At 41.3% G+C, this 27602-nt stretch overlaps 1 protein-coding gene across 1 annotated transcript in view; it reads left to right on the top strand.

Moving 5' to 3' along the window:
- SPHKAP (SPHK1 interactor, AKAP domain containing) overlaps positions 1–27602 on the top strand; it is a 122249-nt gene that overhangs the window by 53926 nt on the left and 40721 nt on the right. The window contains exon 3 of the mRNA XM_024195211.1: positions 6742–6852. Within this exon, the coding sequence (XP_024050979.1) occupies positions 6742–6852 (111 nt within the window). The remainder of the gene's footprint in view (positions 1–6741; positions 6853–27602) is intronic.

Genomic DNA, 27602 nt, shown 5'->3' with positions numbered 1-27602 from the left:
GGGGGAGGAGGAGGAGTATATCCTAAAGCCCTAATTAGAACCTTGTTAGAAGGCAAGTCAGGGGAGCACTGGCTGTTGTTAAAGAATAAGAATAGCTCTTATCCAGTGCTTATGTATATACAGATGGGGATACTGATGTATGGAAAGTTGAAATAACTGGCCCAAGATCACTCACCAAGTCTGTGGCAGGGCACCGTCAGGCCTTCTGACTCCAAGTTCCACACACTGTCCCCTAGGTTCTGAAAGAGGGGCTGTGTTATGGGGAAGAAAGACCCAAAGTGATTAAATCTGAAATAGCATTAGCCATGATTTTAAAGGAAATTCAAAAAGAAAGTCTGTCAGTTTACCTCTTGCTGGGATGTTTAAGCTCAAAGAGGCAATTTCAGATGCACAGGAGAGTATCTCTGACAGGAGTTAGAACTTTAGTTCCTGAGGACTAGAAGTTGTGGAAGTGGAAGAATTCTATGACCTATTACATAAGATACAAAAAATTTTAAAACAGTGTATCTTGAAGAAAGACTTAGAAAATAGGAATAGAAAGTCAGGTATGTGTACACTGCAATTAAACACCTACAGCTGGCCCATGTCAGCTGATTTGGGCTTGTAGGGCTCGGGCTGTGCGGCTGTACATTTGCAGTGTAGACAGTTGGGATCATTTGGAGCTTGAGCTGACACAGGCCAGCCACGGGTGTTTAATTGCAGTGTGCACATACCCATTAATTGCTGTATTTTCTGATGTCTCTGCAAAGGAGAATATGATTGACTTTGCCTTAGATTTTACTGAGTAATTTATAGATAAAGATAGTGTCCTTTTCCCAACTACTTCTAGCTTTGAGCAGGATCATAGAGTTCCCTTGGGTTACTCTGTATTGGTAACAGTCTAAGATCTAGAGTGGTGATAGTTTTAAAATAAAGAGGTTCCAGGGGGCAGAAACATTCTTTCAACAGCAATAAGATCTCTTTATTTCAAGATTTCAGCACAAATATATCAAAAAATGACTAACACTTTGCAAAGGCAAGAGGAGACATGCTTCTGTGGCATGCATGATGTTTTAGTTTATGCATCTAGTCTGAGTTAATTATGGTAGCAGGAGTCTATTTTCACTGAGGCAGAAGGTATGGTATTTATCGAGTGCAGAGTCAATGAACTGGTAAACAAGAGTAGGCAGCATTCCCCCAAGGAAAGGACAGTTTTAAAATTCAAGGCTTTGCCATTCTCGGTACAAAGTCTTTGGTCACATTGGCATATTTGTGATCACTAAACACACTTGTGGTTTAAAGGTATTTGTCATAGATCTGTATTCCAGGGAATGGATAGCCTTCTAGAGATTAGCATGTGGAGGGCCCCCTCCACAAACTAGTTATTTCCCTTTTCTGCATGGTAGAGAGAAGGACCAATACTTCAAAGGTACCATTCCACTCTATCTGGCCCAACGTGAATGCCCCTCCATAGGTGTCTGTAGACAAGAGGCCTTGCGGAAGGCACTGTACTTCATGGCACTATGGTTTCTGTGTGGAGATTTATGTGGGAGCTAATATAGATAGCTATATTAGCTGGCTGCATAGGTCAGTATTATGATTGCTGGCTTATGGTAGTAAAGGTTATGGGCCCAGCCCTCATAGGGTAATAACAAATAGTCTTCTGACTTCCCTCTGCAGCTTCATCGGGACCTAGCCGGTGGTAGCTTGGTTCTGTGAAGGAATCGTTGCACAGTTTTCCCCTTATCCGCTTCTAATGGGTTGTCCCCTAGAAAGATGATCTGGGCTCATTTTGTGGTTTGCACAATTTGCTTTTCTCAGTAAATATTTTGATGGAGTGAATTCTCACTTCTGCCATAGAATAGTAGTGCTGGGCTTTAGGCAGATTAACATGTTCCTTTCCTTTGCTTAGTCCCACCAGCCTCACTCTGTTTCTAGTTACATCTTGTAATTGAACTGTGGTGCTTATTGCCACAGGAATTGTTGAGGCCAAGAATTTAAGATTCAGAAAAAGGATTGGACATTTATATGATAAAGACTATCCAAAGTTGTCATAATTAATTATATCACATTTTGGAAGGACATTAAGCCTGGTGCTTGAGGCTTTAAGCCAATCTCTATTAGAAATCAGGATGAGACCTAATGTGGGAGAAAATTATTTCACAAATGCCTACCACTGGGTTTTCATATCTTCCTCTGAATCATCTGGTGTTGGCCACTGTCAAAGACAGGGTAGTGGACTAAATGAACCTTGGATCTGATCCAGAATGGCAGTTCCTATGTTCCTAGTTAATTACTGGACCATTAGTAATTGCCCCTAAATGTAGTTAAACTTTTTTTACCCTCTTATCCCAACCTCCCCCTTGCATTTTCCTAATCTCACCCATATTCTGCTGCTTGTATTAATTATTCTTTTATCCAGTTTATTTTCTTTGCTTTTCTGAAGAAATTTGTATTTTGGAAAAGCAGACCGACCACTTTTTGATCTTAGGAAAGGATATCTGCTTTCTGTGACTTTATCCCAGAAAAACTGGCCTTAGAGGGCACAAGGAAAGTTTCTCTATGGATTTAAGGTTCCTTAAACTTTAGGAACAAGTATTTTGAAGGCCAGGATTTGTTGTGAAGTTTGGACACACGTCTTCTTTCCCCTTTCCTGGACAGACCAACTATTTGGCCTCTTTTGACATAGAGGTAGCTCTTAGTTTACCTTCTTCTCTCTACTATAAACATTAGGAAGTGTTAGCTGTTGTTTTCATAAACCAATATCAAATGGAAAGGATGAAGTTAATATCCTTGTGTTTTGGTAGCCAGGAACCTTTTATGTAAATATATTTTTATATAAATATAAAGCCTGTACATACCCCCAGCTCACTGGGTCTGACTCCTCAATGCCTTGCACGTAATCTAATCATTTACAGCTGTGTGAAGGAGACAGACTTACCAAATTCAGAATGGGAGCATTTTACACCTGTTAAGCATGTGCTACATGTATGCAAGTGACTATCAAGAGTGCAAGAAAAGCAGTGGTGAATCAGGCTCAGAGGATTTTAATTTTATCAATCTAATTTAAAATGTAACATCTTTCAGATTGTGACCACATCATAGCCACAGTGTACAGCACTGAGCACAAGGAACACTACTACTCTCTTCGATAAAATGGAGGTGAATAATAACAATCACTCGGTCTCTCAACAGGGTTGCACCTGCTCACATAAAGGACTGAATTTGGCTCTCAGAGTCTAGTTATCAAAGGCAGTTTTGTATTCGTTCCTCCCCTCTATCTGCCCCAAGTCAAACAAGTCAATGGAGCCTCCTCAGTGGACAGCAGCTACTATAGGCCCATATCAATTAAGAGCATGTGGCCTCTGTGCTGCACCCATGCAGAGCCCCCCTGAAGTCACTGGGGCTCCATGTGTGTGCAACAGGCTGCCTGCTTTCTAACAAGTGCATGATATTGGCCACAGGTAGGAGTTCTGGTAGTGTGGTGTCATACTGCCCAAGAATATTTCAGTGAGGCTGTTGCGGACACATGGGAAGCATTCCAGGGACCATTCACAACATATGGAGGGTAAATTTTACTTAAGCAAAGCATAGTCCTGAAAACCTCCCAACCTACATGGAGACCAGCTTCTAGCTGCTACTTAGCGAATGTTGTCAGTTGAGTGTCATTTGGAATTGCTTGTTACCAAGTCATTTTTGTAATGGAATTATTGATTTATTTGCAATACAGATAAACACAGTGCATCACAGAGAAGGATCTTGCTTTTGACTCTCTCCAGGGTGACTTTTTGTAAACAAACATACAGCATACTCACCATATCCAGTAGTACGGTACCTGCCTACTACCTTCTTTTTGTCTTTAGTGGGACGTCAGTATAAAAGGCTGCGCAATAGTGACAGAAGCTATTAGAGCTCAGAGATAGCTCTTGTTTGCCACTTAAAGTGTATTATTAGAGCAGAATTCGCAAGGTTCATACACAATAAGATTGAGAGTCAAGCACTGTTTTATAATTTTATTCCAGCACAGTGATAAAGCAAACTACTTGCATTTTGATTACTTTAAACATGGTAGTAAATGTATGGTTTTAAAACATGGCACTTTATTATTTCATAAACAAGAGTGAGGAGAAGTTAGTGCATAGTTCATGTTATGCAAGAATTGTAAGAAATCAGAATGAAACATAAATCCATTTCACAGATATGCTTTCCGATATCCCTACAGGGTGAAGATGATTAACCACACAAGGTGGTTTATAGCTAGTGTCACTGCTCTTGCTATTCTTATTCCTGCAATTGTCTAATCCTTTTTAAAGTATTAAGGCCAAATCACCCTTTTCCATGGAAGAATCTGCAGATGGGGAAGTGTACCAGGTTGCTCTACATGCATGCTCTAGTATAGGCATTTTCTGTGTGAAGGATTCTTCCCACACTATGCCCCCGTATTCTGCTGCAGCATTATATAAAGGATGAGGAAGGACCTCAGCCAGCTGGGGAGAACTCCTTGGTGCAAGCAGTGTGCAAAACTGCTGTAGACAGCTGTACTCAGGCTCCTCAAAAGCACCATTGTAGGAGTGTAGCTAGAGATGAAAGGAGAGTTCCCTTAGGTCATGTCACCAGGATGATTGACAGCTCCATCTTGTGGAGCAGCACTAGCAGTGCAGGCAACAGCCCCAAATCCAGAGGGTGCAAAGGCATTTTAGAGCCACCTTTGCCCCAACTCTACCTGGGCTGTGTATTGTGTGCTGTACCTCCAGGACTGAGAACAACAGAAATGTGGTGGTGGCCTAGAATTACAATTCAGCCGTATTTTAAAGGTAATTGAAAAGTCTGCTTTCTCATTATTATGTGCAAGGTGGCCACATTTAAAGCATGGGCAAAAGAATAATCCATCCTGCTACTCAGAAATCCTAGCCTATTTTAAATAGTAATAAAGTGTTTACACAGATAGAAGCCACCACCACCCTCCTGTGCTGTGGGAGAAATGGAGCCAGGCAGCTTATGGTATAGTCTGTGCATAGATGACGAACATATGAAAAATTGTCATGAGATAATTCTCCAGTGCATGTGATATCTTTGTGTTCTTGCTAATGAATTTTAGGTTGTTTTGTGTCTGTTTCCTCCTATATTTCAGCTATAAAATCCAGAGTATTCATGTAAAACAAGTGCTCACAACAGTTATCCCAACCCTTCCTGCTAAACAGAGTTTTATTATGTTGCCAGGAAGTTCTCATAGGTATTGTATGCATAAGGAATGCAGTATCTCTAGTATGAGATCAATCTTCCCAAGGAAGTTCTATGGCTGCTATTACTGCAATTTCTGAATGCCTCAGTCTTCAATGTATTTATCCTCTCCACACCTCTGGGAGGTAGGAAAGTGCTATAATCCCCGTTTTACAGATTGGGAACTGAGGCACAGAATGACTAACTGACTTGTCCAAGATAACATAGACTTCTATGGCAGAATAAGAAATAGGACTCAGGTCTCCTGCATCCCAGGCTACTACCCATGCTACAGGACCGTTCTTTCTCCCTAGATGGAGCATGTATCATGTGGTTTGTTCTGTTCCCTTCCCATGGAAGGGTGACTGGAGATCCCACACATTTTCAGCCACTCCCCCCAGTTTATGTTAGGACACTTTCTGCAGCTGGCCAATAAGCTTACTGCAGTATCAGTCCACCTATTTTCAAATATAGCTATTTTGGCCCACGCAAATTGTGAAGCAAATGAGAACATACTCCTAAACACATACTGGTACAATTCTTTGGCGCAATCAGCATGTGTAATATGAGTCACAGTTTCAAAACAATTTCAGTCTTACAAATTTGAGGCATTTCAATAAAATATGTCATACCACATTCAGAAAGAAAATACCCTTTTTTGTTATGCTAAGTGTAATAGCTTGCAAATTTGTTTTAGTAATGAAAATACATAATATAGCAGAGATTTCTTTATCAAAAAGATTATTTGGCTCTGTTGGACATTGTGTTCCATATTTGTCAAGGAATATCAACATAAGGGATTAAATTAATTCTAGAGGCTGCACCACCCACCTTGTAAGACTGGCTTTGACTCTTTCCAGTCTACAAACATTGTAAGTGGCCTTTAGTGACAGGACAAAGATAGGCAGAAGAGGCACAATCACTTGGTCTTTACTTTCCCAAAACTCCTAATGGAGACCATGGGTCTGAGTAAGGGCTGCAGTGTTGAACTCATAAGGGGAACTCTTAGTCTTATTGGAGTCAATGGCAAAACCCTCACTGACTTCAGACACAGGAGTGAGTTCAATACTGACAAAAATGATACCTAACTACTTCCAACTTCTCAAGTGAGCACTCAGATATGAAAATGATATGCATGCTTCTGGCAGCCTCCAGCCCTGAGACTGCCGGTAGAATTAAAATGGTATGTTACTTCCCTGTAAAGGCCTTTTTACCAAATTCATTTTTTGCTATTTATGTCCACCAGTTTAAAGCCCCCGCATCTGTATTCCAATAAAAATGTGGGTTTTTGATAGTCAAAAAATATCTTCAAATATCTTCAAGGCCTTTCACTTCTGAAGTGAACATGATATGACGTTGAGGGAGGTGTAAATTTCTATAATCTCATTTTGATTAAGTATACATTTTTTCCAAATGGAACAAAAGTCTCAATATTGTCCCAAATGAAACTCACTAGCAAGACTCCCATTGACTTAAAGGGGTGCAAGTCCAGGCCATTATTTCAAGCGAATTAGAGCTAAGTAAATTCATCTATTTTAACAGGTTCTCTGCAGCAACAGTCTACTAGAGTCAACTGACTACTGGCTACAGAATCAGAGGACACCATGCCGAATTGGCTTTGTGGAAGACAAATCAGAAAACAAATGTGCTTCAGTAAGTACACAGAAGCTTTACACTTATGTGGGGAAAAGTGAGGGAAGGGAGTTCTCTCAATGAAGACACAAATTAATCAGCCATTTAAAAAAAAATCACTGCATGGTAGCAGAAAAAAAAATAATCAGTTACTTAACCTAAAACTGGAAATCCTAAATTTCAATCTGGATTAGGACAGTTAAACAAACAGGCAAAGCAATACAGGTATCGATTTTTATACAGTAAACACTGAAAAGATCACTTTGGAAGTTTGCCTACAGACTTAGGCCCATCAGTATTGACTCATAGTCCTCAGCAGAAAGATAAGGATAAAAAATAAGCATACAGAGAATTCTTCCATGTTTTAAATGAAATTTCCATCTCACTATTATAGGTGCTAATGCAATTAACAAGTCACAAGTGCCTTTTGGTTAAAAGTGTGTATGAATAAATCAGAGTTGTTTGTGGCTTTTCATGCTATCTATATGTACTCAAATGTGGGTACTTTGATGTAATTGCAATAGTTACTTTTGATATCAAATGGTACCCAGAAGGGTTGTTTATCTATACCGAAAATGCAATTTGAACATTGTCAGCTATGTTCCAATGAGCCAAAAGGTTTTGTAACAGAACAGAACAATGGGGCTACTGGTCCTCCGATAGAAACTAAAGACTAGTTCAGGGATGGTAATGAGAACGTACTGGAATTCACACTCGGGTGCAGAGATCTCATTGTTGCTTGTTACATCAGATGCAGACAAAAGGCGGGGCAGGGAGGTGAGCTGAAGCATAGTGCCTCAGAGGTGGTGACTGGAGGCTTTTTTGCTTGCAAAGAGCAAATGCAGCATACTGAGGAGCTGCACTTATTATATTCTAAAATTGCAGGGACACTTCCCCCCAGCAGCAAGTGCAGAGCGGGAAACAGGGCCTGGCCATCCCCTGCAGTGCACCTGATCTGAGGAGTGTGTAGGCACACCAGCACTCTGGCTGGCCCTCTTATGCTCAGTACTAGCTGCAGCCTTTTGGGTGCTCTCTATACTTATTTATAGGGTGCATCTTGCAGAGGAGAATCCCTGGAAAAAAAGAGAGGGCCTAAGATGGAGTCCATGGGATGTGCGCTTTTAGGCTCGGCAAGAGGTAATTTAAGATAGTGTTCAGGTCAGAGAACTCAAGGCCCAGTTCACTGTTGCCCTGCAACTTAAGCTATCATTCATACCAGTGCAAAATCAGCCTGACACTACCAATCAGAATGCATTAGGTGTAGGGTACCAGTGAATTGGTCCCTTTGAATCTGCTTTGGAGATGTTAATTAATGACTGATTTTCAGTGAGGTTTGGTACCAAAATTCCCAGATTCATACAGCCATATTCCCTGTCCTTCACACCCTTCCGCAAGCAAGAATGTCATAGGATTTGGGGTGTAGTTGTAGCTGTCGGTCCCAGGATATTAGAGAGGCAAGGTCGGGGAGACAAGCTTTCAAGCCACAGAGATTTTGAAGAGCTCTGTGTGGCTCGAAAGCTTGTCTCTCTCACCAACAGAAATTGGTTCAATAAAAGATATTACCTCACCCACCTTGTCTCACAGTCTTTGGAGGCATATTAAATTTTAGAATTGCAGCCTGAGTGCCATTGACTGAATGGAGCACTAAACATGCTTACCTCTTATGATCTTTATCATCTATAAGTGCAAGAAGATCAAAGGTTTCAGAGTAGCAGCCGTGTTAGTCTGTATCCACAAAAAGAACAGGAGTACTTTGCATATGCAAACTAGATACAATCAATTTAGGATTGAATAAGGACTGGGAATGGCTGAGCCATTACAAACATTGAATCTATCTCCCCTTGTAAGTGTTCTCACACTTCTTATCAAACTGTCTGTACTGGGCTATCTTGATTATCACTTCAAAAGTTTTTTTTTCTCTTACTTAATTGGCCTCTCAGAGTTGGTAAGATAACTCCCACCTGTTCATGCTCTCTATATGTGTGTATATATATATCTCCTCAATATATGTTCCATTCTATATGCATCCGAAGAAGTGGGCTGTAGCCCACGAAAGCTTATGCTCTAATAAATTTGTTAGTTTCTAAGGTGCCACAAGTACTCCTGTTCTTTTTTTAGGAAGATCAAAACCATCCTCTTCTTTGTCAGATTCATTCAGTACATTCACCTTTAATGCAAAGAGTTCTTGATTTATCATGAGCACTTGGTATTACAAGAAGCATTCTAAAAATATGACTTATGGTCCCTGTAGCAGGGTGGTTACCCCACTCCTGCCTGGAAGGGCTTAAAACAGCCCTGGCAGAGGGCTGCAGCTCTAAAAGCTGGGCTGATTGGGGAAGTAGCCACAGCTGGGCCACGCCCCAATCAGGCCTCAGCTGGCCCTATATAAGAGGCTGGGAGCTAGGAGACTCAGCAGTCTCTCTCTGTGTTCAGAGGGAGAAGGGGCCTGGTTGCAGGGATCCAGAGGTAGGGTACCTGAGTGGAGCAGGGCTGGATAGCCCCAGCCTGGATAGCCCCAGGCTGCGGCCTAGTAGGAGGCCAAGGGGTACTGGGGGTTGTAGAGGGCAGCCAATGGGTAGGCCAAGGCAGCAGGTCCAAACCCAACCTTACCTGTGATGAGTGGCCTATACTGCAGTCTGCCCCAGGGAGTGGGGGCTAGTTGGTGACTGGCAGTGGCCTTATTCTGAGGCAAGGTAGGGATAGTGGGAGGGGGTTCCCTGGGGAGGGGAGACCCTAAGACTGGGGTTACTGTCAGGGGGCAGCACCCCAGACAACAGGGCACCAGGGTCCAGGGAGGGAAACAGGGGGAGGACAGGCGGATCACCGGCCTGCAGGGGGCACTCTAGGATGCTGGAAGAGCTAATTCCCAGAGATGACGAGCAGGAGGCACTGCAGGGGTGAGTCCACTCCTCTACAGTCCCAAAGCAGTAAATGTTGTTGAACACTCCTGCTACTTAAATAAAGCTGTTAAATGCTTGGTTCTTCACATTTCTAGTTTTGACATTTTTCTTCAGGTAACTTCTTTTCAACTATTTCTGTGGAAGAAGAGTTGTCCAATATTTATCTTTGCTAGGTCTGAGTGAGAAGAATAGATACTGTATCTTTTCACTGCAAGATTTTCTTTTTCCTAGCCAGATTAAGAGAGATGATGTAGGAAAATAGCAACCACATGGTTGCTTGACACACACATGCCATCATAATGCTGTGTGCTATAAAAGCACTTTTGATCTGCAAATGAAAATAATATTTTATTTAATCTTGATCAATCAGCTGTAAGGGAAGTAAGCATTCCTGTCCTCAGTTTACAAATGAGGAAGCAGAGAGATTAAGGGACATTTGTTTAGAGGTCCTGTGTCAGAACCAGAGTTACAGATCAGTAATTCATGGTTCTCCATCCCAGGCCCAATCCTGTCAGGTGCTGAATGCCCACAACTTGCACTGAAGACCATTCCATGCTAAGGGCTGATCCTGCAAGGTACTGAGTTCCCTCAACTCCCATTTCAGTCAAGGGGAGTTGGGCTTTCAGCATCTCTCAGAACTGGCCCCTAAGAAACACACCATTTTAGGGTAAGTCCACACTGCAAAAAAAGCCCTGCAGCAGCAAGTCTCAAAGTCTGGGGCAGCTGACTGGGGATCGCACTAGAGAGCTAAAAATAGCAGTATAGACTTTCCCACTCGGGCAGGAGCCTGGGCTCTGAGACCATCTTCTTCACTGTGCAAGCCCGAGTCAGTTGACCCAGCCTGAGACTCTCTGCTGCATTTTTTGTTTTGTTTTGCTTTGCAGCTGTCCCTTTGGAGTAATAGAAATTCATTGCAATTCTGCTGTTCGGGGGGGAGGGGGAGACACCCCATCAAAGCTCTCGTGTAAACATGCAACTGCACCAGAGTTGCTACTGCAGCCTTGAAGCTGCAATACCCTGCAAGGGCCCAACCCCTCCTTTCTTGGGAGGAGGCTGTTAGGATCCTTCAGCCCTGCCCTGCTCCTCTTATGGCAAACTCTCGCCCACCCTGCATGACAGGTCCCCTAGAGAACAGAGGCATAATCCTTGCCCCCTTCCCTCCCATCTCTGCACAGAAGAAACTTTTGCAGCTTGCAAAGTAGAATCTGGGTGGCTAGCTGATATTCATTGTACAAGAAAAATGGAGAAGGGGGGAAAAGCAATTCCACTGAGTTGTGGTTTGATTGTTTAAAACAGCTACCCTTTAAATAATCCTCATTATTCTTCTAATTATTAGACATGGAAACAATTTTATACTCATGAGGGACCAATTGTATATACCTAATTTTAGAAGCTCTTTCAAATACAATAGTTAATGCAAGAAAACAAAAGTAAAAGCTTACTTCTGTGATGGCCCAGAATCTTAGGTCAGCTTAGAAGGTGGCATTAAATCTTGCTACTGAAATGTTTTAGTTATGATGCTGATATAAGCAGAATTGAAGTTTTGTTCGTATACCTGATTGACATAATCCTAAAAAAGCATAGGCCAGAGTTTCAAACGTGGGTGCCTAAAGTTAGGCAACCAATTTAGGTGCCCACGTATGGGTATCTACCTTTAGGTAACCATTTTCCAAAGTTTTTGTCTTAGTCTTAAAACTTTGAAGCGGGGCAGAGAATTCATTGTGTTTGTTTAAGGTGCCCTCACCACTGAGTTACCTCGGCAAGATTGTGTTTGGTCCTACAGAGGTGCACCAGGGTGATGAGGAAACACAACAAAACTGCACTTGCATGCAAGGACTGAGCATGATCCTAGCGCACATGCCAAAGGAGTGCAAAGAATCTCGCCTTGTGCCACTGGCATGGTAGACATTCCAAAAATAGTGGAGGACTTGGGGAGTGGAACAGAGACATGAGGATGCCCTCCTCCATGTCCTCCATTAATCAGTGGAGCAGATCCTACTTAGGAGAGAGTACATACTACCCTATTTCAAAGGGGGGAGGAGAAGCTGCTCTTCCCAGTGCTCCAAGAGGTACTGTGTCTGCTTTAAGCACACTGCCTTTGGAAGCTCCCACTAGGGCAATGTCCCACTGAATGCAGCTTGTGTCTGTAAAACCACTATGGTCTTTTGCATTTAATACACTCTTGTTATTGTTTGCTTTTACCAAAGGCAGCCAGTAATATTTTTACCTATTGAGTATTCAACTTTCCTTTGAATGAATGCGTTTCCATTTTAGGTGTATGTGGTCTATGGTGACTGGTGGTTGTTAATACCCACAGTTCATATCAAAATCGTCTTCCATGAATATTTGTTGCTGTCATTACATCCCACTATGGATTAGCACAGTTAGTACAAATAAAAATAGATGTGTGGCTGTCCTACATATGCTGGCAAGTACATTAACATTAATCTTTTAAACTAAACTGTGACAGGCTTCCTGCTCATTGAGAGGCAACGAGAATGATTAAACAGAATTGGTCTGATATATGTGGGACCCCATTATTTTTTAAAGTGGGTTAAAAAAAAAGGCCATTATGTTGTGGAAATAATTGCTCGTATCCTACCTAAAATTGTGATCCAGCCCTGACCATATTCACATGTACATGTAGCTTGCTCAGAGCTTTCATCAACAAAAAAATATTTAAATGTGGAATAATTTTTATAAAATCCCAACACTTCATGTTCAGCTCTGTTATGGACATATTTTCAAGATTTTTGAATTGTATAAGAATCTAGTCTGCAATCTAAAGATTTGAAATTACAGCTTACATTTCTCCTTTACTAGATATGTGCTTCAAATCCAAGCACTCACAATCTTGACTGAGTAATAGGAGTAGCAGACGCCCAGCATTTCTGAGGCTCAGAAACCCAACATAGTCATTGCTAATGTAGCAATATGTATTTTCAATTCTAATGTAGTAATTAAATATGTAATAAGTGTAATTGAAAAGTGACTTTACCAAGAACTGTTCCAGAGAATTGTATCTAATGCTGCATGGAAAAGAGATACATATCAAAAGGTTATATAAATAAGAAGCTGGCATTTTGGAGCTTCAGCTACAGAACCCAAGTGAGATCGTCCGCTCCAGAAGCCTTTGTACACTACATCTATAAAACCTTTATGCAACACACCACATCTCTAGATTATTTAAAGCAGAAATGTACATCTTCCCTATGTAGAAACTGGTCCACTCTCAACCAACTAACTGAATTGTAATATGAGACAATGCTGTTGACACACCTGGACTGTTGTGTATTTACTTTATTTAGGTCAAGGGCATCAGAGAATGAACTGTTCAAGGATTCAGTCACAAATACACAGAGGCCCCCTTCTGCAATATGATCTCCTTAGCAGACCACACTACATAACATGCTGCTGGAGCTTCCTTTTGGTTCTAGGCATATAGGGTTGTTCATAACCTGAATGGCTCTCTAAGATCAAAAGACAGTGTCTAATACTCCTTTCTTTATGGCTTATGTCTGTTCTGAACATGGATTCAAAGGTTCTCTCAGGGATTCAAAGGCTCTTTCACGTGCTTCATTAATCTGCTTCCACCCATAAACTGACCATCACTATGATGCAGATCCACCTCAAAACTTCCACACAGGTTTTTCTTCCTTACTCTGTATGAGAGATCGCGAACTCTTCTGGGGACCAGTGTTGTAAGCACTAGGAGGTCTGCTGATTCCTAGAGTACTCTGTACCAGGTACCCTTGTTTAAGCTTGTTTCCATCAAGCTATCATTTGCTTTGAAAATTTGTGTAGGAGGCTTATGCAATTGCAAAATAAATGGAACCCTGCAGGCTGCAAGTCTAAATCCAGGCTTGCCTAACTTGAACCTTGCATAAGTGGTCGAAACATCTGTGAGCAAGCAAGGTGTGTAGATAGCCATTGGAGAATCTGTTCGCTTTGATCATCTACAATGGTTGGTGTGTACAAGAATCACAGCTAGAAGTAAATCACTGCTGTCCATTCTCTGGTTATATGGCGACTTTTCCTTCAGCTGAAAGCTAGACAACCAATGGACTTAAATTACTTCACATAACTTCATGCTAAAGTCCATTGTTGTGGTCCTGTAGAATAGGATGTAGTGGCAGTTCATAGAAAACCAGGGAGGGCAAACTACAGTCCGTGGGCTGGATCCAGCCGCAGGATTGCCAGCCCTGTGGCGCAGCGGGGCTAAGGCAGGCTCCCTGCTTGCCCTGGCTGCGCGCTGCTCCTGGAACAGGGGGACAGAGGGCTCCGTGCACTGCCCTCACCTGCAGGCACCGCCCGCCGCAGCTCCCATTGGCCAGGAACGGGAAACTGCAGCCAATGGGAGCTTCGGGGGTGGTACACACAGGCGATGGCAATGCACGGCAGAGCAGCCTGCCCCACCCCCAGGAGCCACAGCCGGACATGCCGGCCACTTGCAGGAGGAGCACGGGGCCAGGGCAGGGAGCCTGCCTTAGCCCCACTGCATGCCACTGCCACCCCGGAGCCACTCGAGGTATGTGATGCCAGGCCGGAGCCCACACCCCAAGCCCCCTGCCCTGAGCCCCCTAACCCCCTGCTGCACCCCAACGCCCTGCCCTGAGCCCCCTCCCACACTCTGCACCCCCTCCTGCACCCCAACCTGCTGCCCCAGCCCTACGTTCATGGCCCTGCATGCAATTTCCCCACCCAGATATGGCCCTCAGGCCAAAAAGTTTACCCACCCTTGATATAAAATCTTTCATCTTTAAAGAAAATTTGAACAATAGCACTGACACTAAATTAAACCTAGCTTGATCAATAGTGATTTGTTTTGTAGTGGTTTCCAAATGGATTAGAAATAAAGTAATATGTAGCCTTGCCATAATGTTGAATTTTAGCAGTGTAAATTAGAAAGTAATTAATTACAGAAAGCCCTTTTTTTGGCAAGGAATGAAGATCTAATCAAAAGCCGTCATACAATAAAATATATGGATTCATTGGGTGCATCTTGTGAATGAGCAGCTCACAATACTATACAAATATACTGAACTTTAATGAGAATGTCTATAATGTTGCTGACTTGAAAAGATTAATGAGCTCTGTTTAACCACACACCTCTTTCTCTCTGTGTGGTGGTGGTATCGATCTGATAAAGGGCATTTGTCAAAACACCTCTGACCACTCTACCATCTTCCTCTGCAGGACTACATCTAATATTACCAACCTTGGAACAGCTTCCAAACAAACCCTGTTTAGAGACAAAAACTTGAAGAGTTTCCCACTCTCCCTCCCTCTCCCGCCTCCACGACGTAAATTACACTGACTGCAGACCTGGGATGGATAATTTTCAGTGCTGAACCTGCAATTGGTTTGTTATATCTTTAAGAAGGAAGCAAGCTGCTTCTAGCCCTGGAAGCTTCTGAAACATAGGACCTTAATATCATAACATTATGTTGAGGAAAGATATTTTAGGAAACTTGTTGGAGGTTTCTAAACCATTAGTTGGAATTTTTCTCCTACATTCAAGGCCTGAACAGTTAGATTCCTGAATCTAAGGGCTTTACTACCAAAGGGACACAAAATAATCTCAACAGTATTTCTAAGAACTCTCCACATTATTTCTAAATATGTTTTTAAAAACAGAGGGAGATGGAGGTCTAAAACAAGATATATGATGCTATTGTGCAAAGGATTAATCAGTGCTCATTTATCATAAGCTGCATAAATCACATATGATTTTCCCACTTGAAGTAATGAGGCTTTCTACAGCTACCATTTGTTTATTCGTTAAATTGTCTTGCCAGAGAAACATTCCCCTTCTCTTCCCAAGCATAGGCCAGTGTGTTTTTCCAATGGCGGGTGAGGGGATTCCAGTATAGGTAAAATTAAGCCCTGGACCAGGGACTACTTTTCTATACATAAAACATTCTATATTTAAAGTCAGGTATTTTCTGGCCCTGCAGGACTAGAAACAGAAGCTGTATACCATTGGGAAAGAGGGGTTGGAAACATTTCCCAGCTTCCCTATAATCCCCCCTCCACCCCCCAGTACTCATTTCTAAACCTGGAAAAAAGAGGTAACAGACTTTAAAGTCATGACACAATGTATAGAAAAGCTCTTTTTAAGGTCATTTTAAGTGTATTTATGGCTCCCACAGAGACCTATACGGTCAGACAGGTCACTCAGATACCTGGCTTTATAGGTGGCTGGTTGTGGGAACAGTTTCAGTACAATGTTTAACAATGTAACCATTCCTGAAACAGTTTTTCTGCAACATATACTGAATACACAGACTACATGATGGTGTAGGCAGTTTAAACGGTTTAGCAGTACTCTTTTGGGAGTGAATTTTCAATTCATCCAAGTTTTTGCCATTAGGAATGGAAGTAGTACACCCCTCCAATAGTGATGCTGAAAAAAATGTTTATATATACTACATCATCATGTGTGTATATAATTTCAGGTGTGTACATAGACACATGTGAATGGTAAAAGATATTATGGATGCTTTCGGGCAGCAACATTCAGAAAAATCCTTGTGTGTAATTGTCAAGGCTGTATCCCCACTTTGAACCTTAGGGTACAAATGTAGGGGCCTGCATGAAAACTTCTAAGCTTATCTACCAGCTTAGCTTTGGTCCGCTGCCACCATCACAAGAATTCCCTCCCTGGGAAGCCTTGAGAAACCTTTCACCAATTCCCCGGTGAACACAGATCCAAACCCCCTTGGATCTTAAAACAAGGAGAAATTAACCATCCCCCTTCCTTCCTCCCACCCTCCTTTCACCAACTCCTGGTGAATACAGATCCAAACCCCCTTGGATCTTAAAACAAGGAGAAATCAATCTGGTTCTTAAAAAAGAAGGCTTTTAATTAAAGAAAAAGGTAAAAATCATCTCTGTAAAATCAGTATGGAAAACAGCTTTACAGGGTAATCAAACTTAAAGAGCTCAGAGGACCCCCCTCTGTCTTAGGTTCAAAGTACAGCAAAACAAAGATAAACAGTCTGGTAAAAGGTACATTTACAAGTTGAGAAAACAAAGTAAATCTAAGACGCCTTGCCTGTCTTTTTACTTACAAGTTTGAAATAGGAGAGACTTGTTTAGAAAGATGGGGAGAACCTGGATTGATGTCTGGTCCCTCTCAGTCCCAAGAGCGAACCACCCCTTAAAACAAAGAGCACACACAAAAGCCTTTCCCCCCCCCAAGATTTGAAAGTATCTTGCCCCCTTATTGGTCCTTCGGGTCAGGTGTCAGCCAGGTTACCCGAGCCTCTTAACCCTTTACAGGTAAAAGGATTTGGAGTCTCTGTACACAGAGAGCTGTTACCCTTCCCTTTATAGTTATGACAGTAATCTATATTGTTCATAGCTAAAGAAGCCATTTTCTTGTGGTATTTTTAAATGAAAATTAACAGTTTGGTAAAATGGGAAAAATCCACTTTGTGTATTTGTAGAGTATGCAGCTCTGTTTAGGGAGCCCTAAATGTTATGCACTTGTACAGCTTTACTCCTACAATTTGGCATCTAGACCGGGAATTAGGAGAGTGTGTTTAGTTTACCTTTCACTCCCATGGTTATTTGAGCATCTTACAGAGCAGCATTATATCTTTCACAAAATGAAATCCAGCCTTCGTTTTCCAGACCTAAGCCGTAATTACTAGGAGTATTTTTAGTCCTAAACCCTATCTTACTATTCAGTTTGACAATAACTTAATTATATCTTGACAAGGAATAGGAATCAACAGCTGAGGGCTCAGTTGTGGCATAAAACCACAGTCCTGTCTTGGAAGATGTTGTCACACTGTCTCAGTAGAAGCTCTGGGAAGCAAAGTGCCTCCTAGATCGCCCAGGGAGCAGACCACTCTTAAATAGGGTGCAAGGTGAGGGTACACCCTTCCATGATCGGTGTGGGAAGATAGGACCACCAATCCCATCATTCCTCCTCACTGATTCCGCCAATCTTTTAAAGGTAATTTTAAGTGTATTTATAGCTCCCTCAGAGACCTATACGATCAGACAGGCCACTCAGATACCTGGCTTTATAGGTAGCGGGTTGTGGGAACAGTTTCAGTACAATGTTTAAAAATGTAACCATTCCTGAAACAGTTTTTCTGCAACATATACTGAGTACACAGACTACATAATGGTGTAGGCAGTTTAAGTGGTTTAGCAGTACTCTTTTGGGAGTGAATTTTCAATTCATCCAAGTTTTTGCCATTAGGAACGGAAGTAATACACCCCTCCAATAGTGATGCTGAAAAAATGTTTATATATACACACACTACGTCATCATGTGTGTATATAATTTCAGGTGTGTAAAGAAACACCAGATATTCCAGTGAATCACTTGCTGTATGAGGATTAAGTGATTCACTGAAATCTCTGGAGTTTCTTTACCCATGGTCCAGTTATACTTTGTGTTGAAAGTATATGGAAAAACATCTTCAGCACAAAGGGAAGTGTTAATGCCATTATACAAAACACTGGTAAAGAACTCATCTGGAATACTGTGTGCAATTCAGGTCTTCCATGTTCAAGAAAGATTAATTCAAACTGGAACAGATGCACAGAAGGGCTACGAGGAATGGAAAACCTACTTTATGAGAGAAGACTCAAAGAGCTTGGCTTGTTTAGCCTAGCCAAAAGAAGGCTGCGGGGAGATATGATTGCTCTCTATAAATACCAGAAAGATAAATACCAGGGAGGAAGAGGCGTTATTTAAGTTAAGCACCAATGTGGACACAAGAATAAATGGACATAAACTGGCCATAACAAATTTAGGCTTGAAATTAGACAAAGGTTTCTAACCATCAGAGGAGTGAAGTTCTGGAACAGACTTCCAAGGGGAGTAGTGGGAGCAAAAAACCTAACTGGCTTAAAGACTGAGCTTGATAAGTTTATGGAGGGGATGGTATGATGAGATTGACTACAATGGCATGTAGTGAATCTGTGACTGCTAGCAGCAAATATCTCCAATCGCTGGTGACGGGACACTAGATGGGGAGGGCTCCGAGTTACTACAGAGAATTCTTTCCCAGGTGTCTAGCTGGTGGGTCTTGCCCACATGCTCAGGGTCTAACTGATCACCATATTTGGGGCCAGGAAGGAATTTTCTCCCTGGTCAGATTGGCAGAGACCCTGGGGGTTTCCCCCTTCTTCTGCAGGATGGGGCACGGGTCACTTGCAGGTATAAACTAGTGTAAATGGCAGATTCTCTGTAACTTTAAGTAACTCAGCCAGAGGTTACAGGTCTAATACAGGAGTGGGTGGGTGAGGTTCTGTGGCCTGCAATGTGCAGGAGGTCAGACTAGATGATCATGATAGTCCCTTCTGACCTTAAAGTCTATGAGTCAAGATCTTCTTTCTTTATGTACTGATCTTGCATGCATTTGCTTTCAAAAGGAACTACCATCGTATTTAACTGCTGTCTTTATATTAGCTTTGTACACTTGCTAAACATTTGTTTGTCAGCACTTTATAACCAGTGCTACACTCATTCTTATACAGAGCCCAGAATTCTTTTAGTAATCTTTTTTGTGGGGAAAGAAGAGACTGACACTAAACTTTGGGTTTTAACATCTGGTTTGGTTATCCGCTAATCTTCCTCCTGGAGCTGCCATCTTCTCTTATCCCCTGGGATCTACCCACATAACTTACCACACAGTAAAAATAATATCAGTTCTTGCATACCTATCAGTGGAAGAATTGGGCATGTGGCCTGCCTCTGGCAATGCTATAAATACTGCTCCATAGAGCTGGGAGGTTTATGTGTAGCAGTGCAGCCAGTGTCCCCCTCAGGATCTTAAGATGTCACTTTCATAAAGCACCAAGATCTAGTTCCTTAAGAAATGGGAACCCTGATGTTACTTCCAAAACAAACCTCTTGCTCAGGTCTATGATAATTTGCTGCTGTCATAACCACAGGGCTCACGATAACATAAATTACAGCGTGAGGTGAATAGAAATGTGTTAAACTAATTATTAACATATTTTATATACAGGATAGCAAAAGGGAGCAGATGGCACACATGGCATAAATATTTATTGGCATATTTTCTTTAAGTATAAATCATAAGTGACAATTAATTACATCAAAACCAAAAGGAATAAGCCTTAATGAGAAGAAAACAGTCACAGCTGTCGCTGAAGCTGTGAAATATGGAGAGAGAGGACTCTGGCTGATTCACAGATGCAGCCATGCCATTAAAATAAGGGCAGTCTTTAACAAAATGTATAAACCCACCAAAATATCTGAGTTATGGACTCAGTTGGGACCAAATTTCAGATGTATTTTTTCCATCAGCTCTTGCCAAAGTGCACTAAGCCCTCTTAGTATCAAACACATGTTTTGAAGGGATTTAAGTTTGAGGGGAAGAAAGCAGCTATTGAAGGCCATATCCTGGGCCCAGTTCACATGAACTGGAGGGAATCAGAAGACTCAGGAGGTCATGGAAGTCGTCTGTGCTCAGGGCTGACTGCTCCTGGTGATATCAGCTACAGTTTGCAAGGGGAACCGCTGAAACCTTCATCTGCTCCATTGGCAGCACTTGTGGAGCTACATGGGGTCAGGGGAGGGGATCTCAAGTAAATGAGCTTCCTGAACACTATATGCAGACCCTCCCCCATCTCCCTTCAGGGAGAGAGGTTATTCCACATTCCTATTGATTGATTGCAGAGAGCAAATATTCAAACTGACAACCCTCTTGCTTCTGATTGGCTGAGCGTTTACAGTTATCAGGTGAGTGGGTTGTTTTGGGCTATGTGGCCCATTCAGTCAACACATACCACATTAAGAACACAAAAGTGGTAACTATGTTACGTACTGGCCACGTGTGTCCAGCTCCCCTGTAGCTGGTGCAGAGGATAGCCATCAGCAGCTGCTCCCAACTGATAAGATACTCCTTGAATTCAGATGGTGGAGGTTTGTGCTTTCAGGTTCAGTCCCTACTGACAACCTGCACAGAGTTGTTAGAAGTGGTGGTTCATTTTGGAGATCTCAACTATTGAGGATCTAAACTAGTGAGGTGTGCAAAAGCTGTACATGTTATAGGACACTGGGGGGAGGGTAGAGAATTTTTAAAATGCCACTGAACTGAAAACCTTACTCAAACTTTTTGCATTAATTTGAAAGGGGTTGTTAGCAATATAGAATCATGTCTCAGTGAGTTACTAAACTACAAGGGTAAATGGTTTGTACCGTACAGCACTCCGATCAAGCTCCATATAAGTGTCTGAAGGAGGGAGCTATTCTCTTCTCAGTGGGGATGTTTATTTTTCTATAGTTATGTTTTAAATGAAGTTAAAGTGAAAAGATAAATACAAAATGAAGAAAAGAGAATGTCCTTTACTGTTCTTTTGCTCCCTGTATCTATTGTCCTTGCAATAGTCCTCTGTCACAAGAATGTGAGCACAGCACAGGATGCCAGGAAATCATTAGTTCTAATCGCAATGCTTAACCTCTGTTTCTCCATTTGTACAAAGGAGATAATACCTATCCCACAGGCTACCGTGAGGATTAGTTAGTTCATGTTTGTGTTTCACCTTGAAGATACACAGCACTAAGTATTGTTTTTACATCAGCAACAAAACAAACAAAAACCCCTTTCCATTCCTGGCCCAAACCAGAAGGATATTATTCAAGTAGTAGTTGCCCATCTCAAGATGAATCTGACTGTATATCAGATGAGTGAGGCAGAGAAATAAGATCGGTCCATTGACATTAATGAGTTATACATGCACACTGACCAGAATGAGACCAGCCTGGGTATTTGAGAACCTGATGGGGCTAACAGATTATTTATATGGCCCCAAGCTAACAAAGATTGAGGTAGAGGAGAGGGAAAGTGAGTGTCTAATTACCTTTCACTCTCACTCCCAGAAGAGGGCAATTGTCACTTTTTCCTCAGCTATCCACAGGACTGGAGAAAAGGAAGGATCAGGATAACCTAGAAGTTGCTGTGTCCCCACAGGGCTCTGCATCTCTGCTGATATTGCTTGGACCTTAAGGCCAACACTGAATTCTGCTGTTGATAGTGGAGCCTTCATGCAAACTAGTGAACTCCATTGACTACAGTGGAGATGCTCATGATTTCCATTAGTACAAGTGAGAGCTAAGTAAGGCCAGAGAGGTACCCACTACAAGTATGCACTAGACATAGAGATGGCCAAAAAGCAAGAATTCCACCGTGTGAAAAATTGAGGTTTCAGAATTTTTTTGTTCCACATTGAAATGAAACTATGGCCTTTGCAAAATTGGTGAAAAACCAGGCGAGAAAGGATAGTCAGTTGCATGGTTGTTAGGGTGCTCACATGAGCAAGTCCATGATCTGAATCAGGCAGTGTAGGAACATGAACCTGGGTCTCTCACATCCCCAGTGAGCACCCTGACCTCCAGGCTATTGACACACATCTCTCTTCTCTCCCCCATGACTTCTCCCAATGGATAAGGCAAAAGCATTCTTCTTCATATTTCCACTTCTCATCCTGCATCCACTTCTTTAGCAAATCAAACACCTTCTGCCCAACGTTCTCATTTCTACATTTTACAGTTGGTTTCTCTGCCAAAGGCATGCTGGCAAGTATGGAGGTTAAACACAAGCAGCACTACATTTAAATTTGTATGGATAATTAGTTCAAATACCTTCCAAAAGCAAGTCATTTTTATTCTGTGTAAATAACATGCTATTCCAAATAGCACACTTGCTACACTCAGTTTCACATCTCCTTTAATCATTAACTATTAAGGAACAAGTTCTGCCATGTGTGGGGTGAGCAGGGGTGCTTAGTGGAGTTGGGCCCTACAATGCTACTGTCATCAATACATAGTCATAACTCTTAATGACATTAATGGGAGTGATGAGAATCAATGTCAGGAAAATCAGCCTAAATTCTGCCAAAATTAAGATTATGACAAAAGATGATACATCTAAAAGCAAATAATTTTTCCATTTCTGAGTTGCCTTCTGCCAAGAATCTCCAAGCACTTTACAAAGATTACTGTGTTAATCCTCATAACAACCGGTGAAGTAGGGAGGCATTATCTCTAGGTACAGATGGGAACACTGAGGCACATTGAGATTATGTGATTTACACACACACACACACACACACACACACCACAAGATGGCTCAGCAAATCAGTAGTAGAGCAGGGAACAGAACCCAGAGTTCCTGAATGCAAGCCTCATGCTTTGAATACTATCCAGTGCTACTGCTGAGATGGAACTGCATGGACATATAGGAAAAGCAAACATTATTAATCAAGAAGATCAGGTGAAAATTTCCCAAAAGATTTCCTTTTACACTGAATATATTTGAGTTGGCAATTTATGTCGGGTACAATCAAGGTCTGTCTCAAAACACCAACGGGAAATGTACTTTTTCTTTATACCAGCCTGCTGAAATGTCACAAGCCTGACCTCCTCAGCATGAAGACATTCATAAGAAATTAAGTTAAAAAGATCATCCCTTGAAAAGGAAGAATTGAATGGGGGAGAGCAATGTGTTAACCATTATCAAACTGTGGCGGTGGGGGAAGCCAGACATAATGACAGACATCAATTCTGTTACTCTGTTCTGGTTCTGTACTTCAGTGATCTATTGGCTGCAAAAATAAGCTTCTGTCTGGTAACAGTCTGTAATCAAACATATGTACACATGCCCAATAAGAGGTTTAGATACAGTATAAGTGGGACAATGGGGAAGATGATGTTACTATTGAAACCTAGCAGCCTCTCTGCAGAAAAAGCCAGCAGCAGAACTTCTCCCCATGACTGTGCCTCAAATAAACCAATGCAGTATTTCAGGGTGGTAGAAAACTGGGCTTTTCTCGCTCTTTAAACTAAAGGTGCATATAACAATAGTGCTCAGAACAAATATAGCACCCTTTAGTCAGGAATCAGCATACTCTACAAAGCTGGCTATTATCATTCCCATTTTACAGACATGGAAGTGATGCCCAAAGGTCACTACAGCAAGTCACTGGCAGAGTTAGGAACAAAAGCCACAACTCCTGCTTCTCCCAATCCATTCTCTAAAAATACTAGGGTAGGCTGCCCACTCCCGTCGCCGCCCTTCCAATACTGTCAATTATAATGAGTCCTCTATCTACCAGATAATGTCCAGCTAACCATCACAATTTGCATTGCTTTGGCTGGCTCATAACCCCAATCAAGTTTACAATTGACAGAGGACTGCTACAGACCAGTATATAGTGGCTCTGACTAGTGGATAGGGCACTAGCTTAGGAGTTAGTAGTCTCAAGTTCTCTTCTTGGCTTTCATACTGACAACCTGTGGGACATTAGGCAAGTAATTTCACTTCTGCACTTCAATTCCCTCCTCTGTAAAGTGGGGCTGGTACCATTCTTTGTAAAGCATCTTGAAATCTCTGGATGAAAAAATATTTAAGGGCTAGGTATCATTAAATGTAAAGTTTTCAGATGGGGGAAATGAATGAACACAGTTTGCCAGGAATACAGAGATGTAGACTGTTTTCCTGAAACCATAAGTGCTAGAATCATAAAGTACTTCCTGGAGAATCTAATCCTCTTGCTGTACTAGTGCAGGGCAGTCCTCTGCCCCAACCGCTTAAATGTTTACAGTATGGATCCTGGCCTCAGATGTCAGCAACATAGCCTCTGCTTGAAGCTAGGCATGCATAGCTTGATACAAAATCTTGCCCTGTTTGGTCTGGCCAGCTTTTAAACATATACAGATCTTGCATATGCAAAGTACTGTTTTTGTCATTTTACACGAGATTCATTACTACTATCCACGCGTTGTCTGTTTTACGGCTGTATTATATGTAGACAGTATCTTCTAGTTCAGCTACCTCTCGTGCTTATCTTATTAAGAAGCTATCACCGTCTACCAAGAGAGGTGCTTGAAAAGTGCTTTGTTTTGAAAACCTCAATAAGAGATTAATAAGAAGATACGCTTCCTTCCAGATAAATATGAATTCAATTAATATATTACCTCACGTAAACACCATGGTTTTGGCCTAATAATTTCAGGCTTTTGCTATAGCAGTGCAAAAATAAATCTAAGTAATGGGAACTGCAGATAAAGAAAAAAAATTAATTTCAAAGTGCAGCCATGCCTCCCTTCCTAATTATGCAGTGTCATTTGGGGGTTTGAGAGCATATATTTAAGACGTCAAATTAACTGAATTGATGAATCTTTCTAATGCGGCTGAACAACGAGTTCTACGCGCATTGGCGTGCTGGTGATTCATGATTTCATTTTCAGACAAATGTATGGGATCAGAGAGGTGCCTTTTTCCATTCCTTTGCAAATCCACTGAAATCTGGCCAAGATATAAGCCTCTGGAAATAGTCACTGCTTGCCCATGCTTAGCAGAAGTTTGTTACTAAATTCTCCAAAGAATCCATCTGTGCTCAGCAGGGTTCCAAAGCCTAGGGCAGAGTAGGACTTTTCCAGGCAATTGGATAGGGAGACAGTTTCTCCTATACCCCCTTCTTGTGCCCAGGAGTAAGCAGCCTGGCCCCAGCACAGAGGAATGAGGAAGAGCCAGGGACAGGCTGGGGTGAGGGACCTTAATTCTGCTTTCCCAATTTTTGGGTGCTTGATTTTGCACCCTTATTCTTGTTTGTATGTAATAGTGAACATTTATCTTACAATGAACCCAGACAAAGCCCTCAGACCTCCAGGTTTCCATGGGTTTTTCCTTTTCAGGTTTCTGCCTCCATTCGCTCAGAGAAAGGAGCCCGCCTGTTTTTATACACTTGCCATTCAAGGCTCACACTCTAGCCAATCTTTTATTTTCTTTAAAAAGAGGACTTGTCCTAAACAAAGCATGCATAGGACCCAGTCCTGCAGCCCCTTTTCCCTGGAGTAGGAAGCTGAATAATTTGCCTCACAGTAGCCCCATAATAGTGTTGATGCTCCTTCCCTGTTTTTTCAGCTCTTCCCTCTTAACTGGAAATCCCAGCATATGACCCTGAAAAGCTGCAGCTGATAAATCTATTTATTTGTATTCTTGTAGGAGTGAGTTGAAGAGTTAAATGTTTGGTTTTCCTGGAGGAAAAGATGTTGTGGTGCCACCTACACATCGTATTCTCTTATTCCAAATCTGTGTCACCCTAAAAATTAAGAAAGTAGAATATAAACCATTAGTGTCAGGAAGCCATCAGTGGTCCCCATACTGCCACATTATACTCTGGAATATTGGTTCTCAACCTTTAGGGAACTGTACCAGTGTAGTCTACTGCAACTACCATTTCCCATTCATTTCTACATGTTGTAGCCCACAATGAAGACTTCTAAGTAGGGCTGTTGATTAATCGCAGTTAACTCACACGATTAACTCAAAAAAATTAATAGTGATTAAAAAAATTAATTGTGATTAATCGCACTGTTAAACAATAGAATACCAATTGAAATGTATTAAATATTTTTGGATGTTTTCTACATTTTCAAATATATTGATTTCAATTACAACACAGAATACAAAGAGTACAGTGCTCACTTAATATTTTTTTATTACAAATATTGGCACTGTAAAAGTGATAAACAAAAGAAATAGTATTTTTCAATTCACCTCATACAAGTACAGTAGTGCAATCTCTTTATCATGAAAGTGCAACTTACAAATGTAGTATTTCTTGTTACATAACCACACTAAAAAAAAAAAAAATCAAACAATGTAAAACTTTAGAGCCTACAAGTCCACTCATACATCTTGTTCTGCCCATCGCTAAAAGAAACAAGTTTGTTTACATTTACGGGAGATAATGCTGCCCACTTCTTAATTACAATGTCACCTGAAAGTGAGAACAGGCATTCGATTTCTTTTGTTTTTTTTACAGTGCAAATATTTGTAATCAAAAATAAATATTAAGTGAGCACTGTATAGTTTGTATTCTGTGTTGTAATTGAAATCAATATATTTGAAAATATAGAAAACATCCAAAAATATTTAAATAAATGGTATTCTATCATTAATCATGCGATTCATTTTTTTAATCGCTTGTCAGCCCTACTTCTAAGCTCAGTGGCCAAGGCTTCCGAGCATCCCAACTTCACAGTGAGTGAGAGAATACAAAATTGAATAGGAGATGCACATCAGTGTTATGTTAGGAAGGAGAAGCAGCTTGGAGTATCAGTTCTGGAAGTCTAAAGTGTACTTGTAACTGCATGAACACCACTGGGAAGTACTACTATATAGCAGAAGTGCGACTGGGACTCTTGTTTGCTTTGATTTTAAAAAATAACTTTTCTGAGATAGTCACACTTTAACTTTGGATGCAAAGGCACAAGTATAATGCAGCACCTCATGTTTCCATCCTGCTGAAGTATGTGCTTATGCTTTGTTACCACTTACTCATGCACTCTGGAGAACCAAAAAGAATTGGAGCTTGAGGTTATTCAACATCCCTGCCTGCCAGTGTGATGGAATGTTTTCTTTTGACATCTTTGTTTAGTGAAATCATTTGCAGAAAATTAGGCTTAACATTTATTCCATCATTCTTTTGAATTCTAAAAATGTCATTAGTGCACTGTAAAACTATTTAGCATGCACAGATAAGGGGGATGGATTTAAATACTTATATTTTTAATGATCTTCCTTTGCCTCTCCATGACTGTTGCTAATGTTTTTTTATTTGTAGTAAATTATAGTTCAATTTATTTATAATAGTTTAGAGCAGCACTACATAATCATTGACAGGTCAGAATGTATGACATTTTCATAATATATTTGAACTCAAAGAGGGAAGTTTCAAAAATTTCCACAAAATCTTCCCGCTGTTTTTTCAGCCATATGGAAGCATTTTAAACTTTGGACACATTTGCATGAAGTCCCCTGGATGGTTAACTTATTGTAAATCAGATCTGCCAAGAGTCTTAATGTTTGT

Source organism: Terrapene carolina, unplaced genomic scaffold, assembly GCF_002925995.2.
Source record: "Terrapene carolina triunguis isolate 2854851 unplaced genomic scaffold, T_m_triunguis-2.0 Scaffold88, whole genome shotgun sequence".
NCBI lineage: Eukaryota > Metazoa > Chordata > Testudines > Emydidae > Terrapene > Terrapene triunguis.
This window is presented reverse-complemented; position numbering and strand designations above follow the sequence as displayed.